This window comes from Euprymna scolopes, chromosome 38 (genome assembly GCF_053919585.1).
Source record: "Euprymna scolopes isolate OS-2025 chromosome 38, ASM5391958v1, whole genome shotgun sequence".
NCBI lineage: Eukaryota > Metazoa > Mollusca > Cephalopoda > Sepiida > Sepiolidae > Euprymna > Euprymna scolopes.
Genome location: NC_136519.1, coordinates 81,804,665 through 81,813,775, shown reverse-complemented (window position 1 = coordinate 81,813,775; position 9,111 = coordinate 81,804,665). Strand labels below are relative to the sequence as shown.

Sequence of the window (9,111 nt, the reverse complement as noted above, 5' to 3'; positions counted from 1 at the left end):
ATGTTCCCATTTTTCAGATTGCATTGATGTTCTAAACATCGTTGCGATAAAACTCATACCAAAATAAATTTCAATACTGACGCTATTTTTAGCACAAACAAGGTGTTTTCTTTTTGGTAATATTTACTGCATTAGATTATGAGTTGCCTTTACTAATTATCTTTGAATTATACAAAGAATACTACGATTTATCTCGAAATGGATTTGTGCATTGCATTTACTTAACTTCAAAAATTAACTGAATTGGTAACCCCGCACTGCAAAAAATTCTCATCACTTTCTTTCCCTCGTCTGAACATACACTTTCTTCCCTGGGGGAAATTACGTTTAGTCCTTAATCTTCGAATTCCTATTTCAGTCACCTAAATTAATTTGTGTGAAAGAAGCTTAGGAATTTTGGCATAGAATGATATGCCAGTACATTACGGCAAAACCATCGTTCACATTCCACAAGTCAACTTTGATAGGTTTCCGGGTGTGCTGACACCGTTACGGGTTGTCTATTCCGAAAGCCTTTCTTAACAGGGGGATGTTTGGGGTGTCTAGTCCGAGACCAGTTTAATTGGAAATGTTTCGCTTTCATTAATGAGAACGGGAAAGTGTTACAGGGAACATTTTTGGTTATTAAAACAGACAATAACATAACATATTCATCAAGGTTTAATATGGGCGTGCGCCATTTGATAACCTAAACAAACCCAAAATATTTATTGTATAAAAATTTATCAAAATATAATAGGACAAACATTTAGTGAAAAATTTGCTTAAAAAAATTAGACTTTTAATACGACAATCTCGTAATAGAAGCAACATCGGATTTTTATAAAATAGTTTCTTTTTTCTGGGACACATAAATATTACGAAAAGTTTTTTTGGAAAAAGAAATTTTGGAAAAAGAATCATTGAAAAGTTTGCGTAAGACATTTAAAAGTTTAATAAAACAATTTGGTAATGAAAAAAAAAACATTGAATTTGTATAAAACAGTTTTCTATTTTTTTTCCAACAAATAAATAATTGAATACGTTATTTGGAATTAAAGCAACTTTGAAAGGTAAAAAAAAAAATATTTTAAATGATTGTTTTTTTTCTTTTTTAACGAGGAAGTGGGTTGTTTTCTTATTTATTTATTTTTTCTTTTGTTTTAACAGCAATCGTTCTACACTTAAAATTTTGGGTTAATAAAAAAAGATACAACGAAGCGAAATTTAAGTTTCCCTTCCATTTTTACAACAACCGAACAAATAAAGGGGATTGATTTACTAGGATTTTTAGTCGCGTGCAAGCGACTGAATAAGTCACTCTCTCGGTCGGTCTGTCGGTCGGTCTGTCCGTAAAACTTTTGTGCTTGGCCTTTTTGGTTAAGATCAAAGGTCTGTTGTCAATAGATGCTGTTCTTAGTTTTTTAAGCTTTTCTTGGCCTTTTGGCCAAGATCAAGTGTAGTATCTGTTCCGGCAGATACTGCAAGCAAAGACCATATGTGTGGACCACCTCACATATAAGACCTTGGTCAATGTAGGGGCAACACTTCATACCAATTGTCACTATCCAGCTCCCCTACTCCCCGGGGAGTTGGTCCCCATTTCCCCTTCACTCCTCACTTTAAAAATCGGCCTTGTGCCTAATTTGCTCGGTGGGGGAGCAAATAAATACCATCTGTTCCGGCAGATTCTGCAAGCAAAGACCCTATGTGGGGGCGACACTACAGATAAGACGTTGGTCAATGTAGGGGAAACCCTTCATACCAATTGTCACTATCCAGCGCCCCTACTCCCCGGGGAGTTGGTCCCCATTTCCCCTTCACTCCTCACATTAAAAAATCGGCCTTGTGCCTAATTTGCTCGGCGGGGGAGCAAATAAATACAGATTTTCTTAACCTTTTGGCCAAGATCAAAGTGTAGTATCTGTTCCAGCAGATACTGCAAGCAAAGGCAATATGTGGGGCAACGGGGCATATAAGACCTTGGTCAATATAGGGGCAAGCCTCCATACCAATTGTACCATATCCAGCCCCCCTTCTCTCCGGGGAGTTGGTACCATTAAATTTTAACTCCTTACATTAAAAATCGGCCACGTGCCTAATTTGTTCGGGGTGGGGGCAAATAAATTCAAACCCAATATATAAGACCTTGGTCAATGTAGGGGCAACTCCTTCATACCAATATTAACTATCCAGCTCCCCCATCCCCGGAGAGTTGTGTCCTTATTTCCCCTTCGCTCCTCACATTACAAATGGGCTCTGTGCCTAATTTGCTCTGTGAAGGAGCAAATAAATACCAACCCCACATATGACCCTGGTCAATGTAGGGGCAGCCCTTCATACCAATTGTCACTATCCAGCTCCCCTACTCCCCAGGGAGCTGGTCCCCATTTCCCCTTCACTCCTCACATTACAAATCGACCATGTTCCAAAGTTCAAGATCCAAGTGTAGTATCTGCCGGAACAGATACTGCAAGCAAAGACCATATATGGGGGACAACCCCACATATAAGACCTTGGTCAAGGTAGGGGAAACCCTTCATACCAATTGCCACTATCTAGCTCACATACTCCCCGGGGAGCTGGTCCCCATTCCCGCTCCACTCCTCACATTAAAAATTGGCCCTGTTCCAAATTCGCTCGGTGGGGGAGCAAATAAATACCAACCCCATTGATCAATGTAAGGGAAACCATTTATACCAATTGTCACTATCAAGCAACCCTACTCCCCGTCGAGTTGGTCCCCGTTTCCCCTTCACTCCTCACATAAAAATTGGCCATGTGCCTATTTGTTCTCGGTGGGGGAGCGAATAGATACCAACCCCAGGTATAAGACCTTGGTCAATATAGGGAAAACCCTTCTTACCAATTGTCACTATCCAGCTCCCCTACTCCGGGACGAGTTGGTCCCCGTTTCATTTTCATTCCTCACATTAAAAATCAGCCTTCTGCCTAATTTGCTCGGTGGGGGGTGCAAATAAATTCCCATTTCTTGGAAATTTGGCCCAGATAAAAGTGTACTATCTCTTCCGATAGACTCTGCAAGCAAAGACCATATGTGGGGGCAACCGCACATATAAGACCTTGGTCAATGTAGTGGAAACCCTTCATACCAATTGTCACTATCGAGCTCCCCTAAACGCCTGGGGAGTTGGTCCCCATTTCCCCTTCACTTCTCACATTAAAAATCGGCCTTGTGCCTAATTTGCTCGGTAGGGAGCAAAAAATACACTTTTCTTGGCCTTTTGGCAGATGCTGCAAGCGAAAAGCATATATATGGGGGGCAGCCTCACATTTAAGACCTTGGTCAATGTAGGGAAAAACCTTCTTACCATTGTCACTTTCCAGCTCCCCTACTCTTCGGCGAGTTGGTCCCCGTTTCCCCATCACTCCTCACATTAAAAATCAGTTTTTGCCTAATTTGCTCGGTGGGGAAGAAAGTAAATATCCTTTCATTTGAAATTTAGCCAAGATAAAAGTGTAGCATCTGTTCCGGCAGATACTGCAAAACAAATATCATATGTGGGGGCAGCCTCACATATAAGACGTTGGTCAGTGTAGGGGCAACCCTTCATGTCAATTGTCACTATCCAGCTCCCCTACTCCCCAGGGAGTTGGTCCCCATTTCCCATTCAATCCTCACATTAAAAAATCGGCCTTGTTCCTAAGTTGCTCGATTGGGGAACAAATAAATACCCATTTCTTGGCCTTTCGGCCATGATCAAAGTGTAGTATCTGTTCCGGCAGATACTGCAAGCTATGACTAGCAAGGACCAGATGTGGGGGCAGCCCCACATGCCTGACCATTAACCAGCTCCCATTTCCCACCTCTCGGGAGCTGGTCCCCTTTTTTCCCTTCCCCCTCCCTTCACTCCTCACATTAAAAATCGGCCTTGTGCCTAATTTGCTCGGTGGGGGAGCAAATAAATACCATCTGTTCCGGCAGATACTGCAAGCAAAACCATATGTGGGGGCAACCTCACATATGAGACCTTGGTCAATGTAGGGGAAACCCTTCATACCAATTTCACTATCAAGCTTTCCTACTCCACAGGGAGTTGGTCCCCATTTCCCCTTCACTCCAAGCATTAAGAATCGGCCTTGTGGGCAAGTTGCTCGGTAGGGGAGCAAATAAATACAAACCCCACATATAAGACCTTGGTCAATGTAGGGGCAACCCTTCATACCAATAAACACTATCCAGTTCCTCTACTCCCTTGGAGCTGGTCCCCATTTCCCCTTCACTCCTCACATTAAAAATCGGCCTTGTGCCTAATTTGCTCGGTGGGGGAGCAAATAATACCCTTTTCTTGGTCTTTTGGTCAAGATCAAAATGTAGTATATTATTCCGTCAGATGCTGCAGCAAAGAACATATGTGGGGCAGCAAAGAACATATGTGGGGCAGCAAAGAACATATGTGGGGCAGCAAAGAACATATGTGGGCCAGCCGCACATAGAAGACCTTGGTCAATGTAGAGGCAAATCTTCATACCAATTGTCACTATTCAGCTCCTCTACTCCCCGGGGAGTTGGTCACCATTTCCCATTCACTCATCACATTAAAAATTTGCCTGGTGCCTAATTTGCTCGGTGGGGGAGCAAATAAATACCATTTTCTTGGCCTTTTGGCCAAGATCAAATGTTGTATCTGTTCCGTCAGATACTGCAACAAAGACCTTATGTGGGGGGGGACCCACATATAAGAGTTGGTCAATGTAGGGAAAACCCTTCATACCAATTGTTACTATCCAGAACCCCTACTCTCCGGGGAGTTGGTCCCCATTTCCTCTTCACTCCAAACATTAAGAATCGGCCTTGTGGGCAATTTGCTCGGTAGGGGAGCAAATAAATACCAACACCATATATAGGATCTGTGTCAATGTATGGGCAACCCTTCATACCAATTGTAACTATCTAGCTCCCTTACTCCTCGGGGAGTTGGTCCCCATTTCCCCTTCACTTCTCACATTAAGAATCGGCCTTGTGCCTAATTCACTCGAAGTTTGGGAGCAAATAAATACGCTTTTCTTGGCCTTTTGGCCAAGATCAAAATGTAGTATCTGTTCCGGCAGATACTGCAAGCAAAGACCATATGTGGGGGAAACCCCACATATAAGACCTTGGTCAATGTAGGGGCAAATCTTCATACCAATAAACACTATCCAGCTCCCCTACTCCACGGGGAGTTGGTCCCCATTTCCCCTTCACTCCTCACTTTAAAAATCGGCCTTGTGCCTAATTTGCTCGGTGGGGGAGCAAATAAATACCATCTGTTCCGGCAGATACTGTAAGCAAAGACCATATGCGCGGAGCAATGCCACATATAAGACCTTGGTGTATGTAGGGGCAACCGTTAAAACCATTTGTCACTATCAAGCTCCCCTATTCTTTGGGTAGCTGGTCCCCATTTCACCTTCACTCCTCACATTAAAAATCAGCTTTGAGCCTAATTTGCTCGATGGGGGAGAAAATAAATACCCTTTTCTTGGCCTTTTGTCCAAGATCAATGTGTAGTATCTGTTCCGGCAGATACTGCAAGCAAAGATCATATGTGTGGGCAACCCCACATATAAGACTTTAGTCAATGTAGGGGCAACGCTTCATGCCAATTGTTACTCTCCAGCTCCCCTACTCCCCAGGGAGTTGGTCCCCATTTCCCCTTCACTTCTCACATTAAAAATCATCCTTGGTCCTAATTTGCTCGGTAGGGGAGCAAATAAATACCAACCCCACATATAAGACCTTGGTCAATGTAGGGGCAAACCTTCATACCAATAAACACTTTCTCGCTCCTCTACTCCTCGGGGAGCTCGTCTGCATCTTCCAATCACTTTTTACATTAAAAATCCGACTTGTTCCTAATTTGCTCGGTGGGGGAGCAAATAAATGCCCTTTTCTTGGCCTTTTGGTCAAGATCAAAGTGTAGTATCTGTTCCGGCAGATACTGCAAGCAAAGACCAGATGTGGGGGCAACCCCACATACCTGACCTTTAACCAGCTCCCATTTCCCACCTCTCGGGAGCTTGTCCCCCTTTTCCCTTCCCCCTCCCCTTCACTCCTCACATTAAAAATTGGCCTTGTGCCTAATTTGCTCGGTGGGGGAGCAAATAAATACTATCTGTTCTAATTACATTCTGTACTCATGTTTGTAACTTTTTCATATAAAGTGGAGGATCACTTTCCTGTATTAATTTGATGTAAAATGATCACCCACTTTACAACCAACCAGTCTCAAAGCCATTCAAGTCATTCTCCAGATCATTCAAGTTGTTTTTTTAAAGGATTCCAGTTATTTTTTAAGCATTCACGTCATTATTAAGGTCATTTAATTCATCCTTAAGTTCATTAAAGTCATTCTAAGTCATTTACTTTTGATTTTTTTAAAATCATTTCAGCCCATTTTTCGTTCATTTTAGTTTATCTTTAAGAATTTCATGTCAATCCTACATTCACGAATTCATTCATTACACGAGAGCACGCGACTAATGGCTATCGGCCTTGTTATTAGAGGCTGAACACTGATTAAAATTATTTTAGTGTTGAATTTTTTACATTTTCGTTACATTTGCTACTTTGCAATCGCTGGTAGCCCACTTCAAAAAGTGAATACAAGACGAAATTAAAAAGAATGGTACTCATGCCGAATTTGACCCCCCCTCCCTGATTTCATTTCATTCCACCGGATTCAACCGAGCGTTGTTTAAATGTTAAAACACTAACTCAACATTTTATTATTTTTTTTGCATAATTAATTTATTAATTAATTAATGATGGGAGTATTTTTTCTGTTTATTTTCTTAACATCTGTTGACAAAAAATTAATTTGTACATTCTCTTGAACCCCCCCCCCCCCCAACTTTTCTCTACTTTCGCCTATTTACAGTGTCCATATAAAGCATTCAAATTTTCTTTTTATTATAATAAATACTCCGTTTGCAAAAAGAAACGTTTACTGCCAATTTTCTTTAAAAAAATGCATGTGTTTCTGCCAAAAACAATTTATGGTAAAAAAGGAATCTTCTTTTGAGGAAAAAAATTGCAGAAAATATTAAAACAAAATAAACAATACAAAATGCAATTTTTCTTGAGGAATGTGTTCCATTTTAACAAACTGAGCCACAGCAACGCGTCGCCGGGTATAGCTCGTAAATATACAGACGAAGTTTTTATTCATCGCCTGTTTTATGAGGTTAGTTTAAATATCAGATGTCGTTTTGAAAAACCTGTGCTCAATTACAAATGCTCTTTGGTCGGCAAAATGCTTGAGTAGTTTCGTCGATATCCCCAGCAAGAGCGCCTCAGGCTCATAGCAGTAAACTAACTACCAAGACTTCATACCGCAACGGATAAAATCGTAGGTATAATCAGTTCTAAGCGAGAACCTTCTTACGGTTGAAGGGTTAAACTTTCACTACCGCTAATATTATGAACACAATTACAAATTAATTAACACTTCTACCCAATCTTGGCTTACAGGCTTGTGTTTTTATCATATGAAAATAAGAAAATAAATAAATAAATAAAGCTAGCCAAATATACAGACGAAGTTTTTATTTATCCTCTGTTTCACGAGGTTAGTTTAAATATCAGATATCATTTAAAAAAAAGCTGTGCTCTAGAACAAATGTACTCAGGTCTGCAAAAATGCTTGATTAATCTCGTTGATATCCCTTAGCAAGAGCGCCTCAGGCGAGTAGCAATAAACTAACCACCAAGGCTCCACAGCGCAACAGATAAAAATGGTAGGTATAATCAGTTTTAAGCTAGAGCCTTTTTGAGGTTAAAGGTTGAAACTGTCAATACTTTGGACACAATTACAAATTAATTAACACTTCTACTCGATCTTGGCTTACAGAACGATAACAATCTACCCCCATGGATTAAATAAAAGGGATCTGTTCGAAATTCCGTACAAATTCCCAAATTCAACATAAAGACTCCCGAGGTTCAATAAGACGCGCTTAAAAAAAGTCGGCGATTATATTGGCTGAAACGTTGTGAAAATAATATTCAAGATACACATGAAGAAGGTCGAAGGTTACATCGACTGGAACGTTGTGAAAATAATAATCAAGATGGAAACAGTAGTCAGTATAATCTAAATACTAAATAAACTTACCCGTTCTCGATGAGAGAACATAAAGCCTGGGAGAATGGACCTCTTAAGACTGAAAAAAAAAAAAAATACTGCAGCCCGATAGAAGCACGGTCACTGTCGAACTGATTGTCGAAGACGGTTGCATAGTACATTTTAAATTTCCTTACCTGAACGGTGGTGTGTACAAGAGGAACACAGAGAGGTATGCCTGGATTCCGTAACCCACCCAAAGAACGGCGAAGAGAGCATATTGGATTTTCTGGTAACGTCCAAAGCCTCCAATTTGGGTAATGATGTTCTCCGGATCCATGTTTTTATCTATGTAGTTTTTTTTTTGTTTTTTTTGTGGTGTCTTTTCTTGGTTTCTTTGTTTTAACGCTTTATGGTGTTAGGTTTACGGACTCCTGCGTGTGTCGTCAGCAGAATGAAAACTCATGGCGAGACACGAGAGAGCAGGTGGGTGTGGTCTTTATTGCAAGAGTGCGTATCCCATTACACGCACACATACATACATACATACATACATATGCTCGCGCCACGTAACGTCAATTGCAACAAAAACTGAGTTCAGACACAAATTTATCGGAGTAAACTTTGATTTTCTATTGCCTCGCGGATCAGTCAAAAACAATTATTACTATCTAAACAAAGAACACAATCGTTGTTTACACTTACATAAAATACTTCTTTATATATATATATATATATATATATATATATATATATATATATACTCTTATAAATTTGTTTTCTTTTTTGGTGTATCGATATTCATATTAAAACTCCTTTTTTTCTATTTACTTTCAAAGAAAATACAACTTTGTCGTATACAGGTCGTGGAATTGCATTCATCTGCAAAAGATCTAGCTAATTTGCATATTTTTTTTAAACATTCATTTAATTAATTCCTTATTAGTTTTCCAGTTTTCTTATGGGATGATCATCTTTAGTTAACTATTACGTGTAATTATATTCATGCAGATCTTCTACATGGTTTATACTTGCGTAATATTTGCGTAAAAAGGTTATAGTA

General features: G+C 40.0%; 1 protein-coding gene and 1 pseudogene across 1 annotated transcript in view; one reads left to right on the top strand and one right to left on the bottom strand.

Annotated features, from left to right (window-relative positions):
* The window catches only part of LOC145263300 (organic cation transporter protein-like), a 76,399-nt gene extending 67,860 nt beyond the window's left edge, over positions 1-8,539 (bottom strand). The window contains exon 1 of the mRNA XM_080120381.1: positions 8,246-8,539. Within this exon, the coding sequence (XP_079976507.1) occupies positions 8,246-8,388 (143 nt within the window). The 5' untranslated portion in view covers positions 8,389-8,539. The remainder of the gene's footprint in view (positions 1-8,245) is intronic.
* LOC145263437 (U2 spliceosomal RNA) lies at positions 1,407-1,548 on the top strand (annotated as a pseudogene).
* Positions 8,540-9,111: the final 572 nt, after the last annotated feature.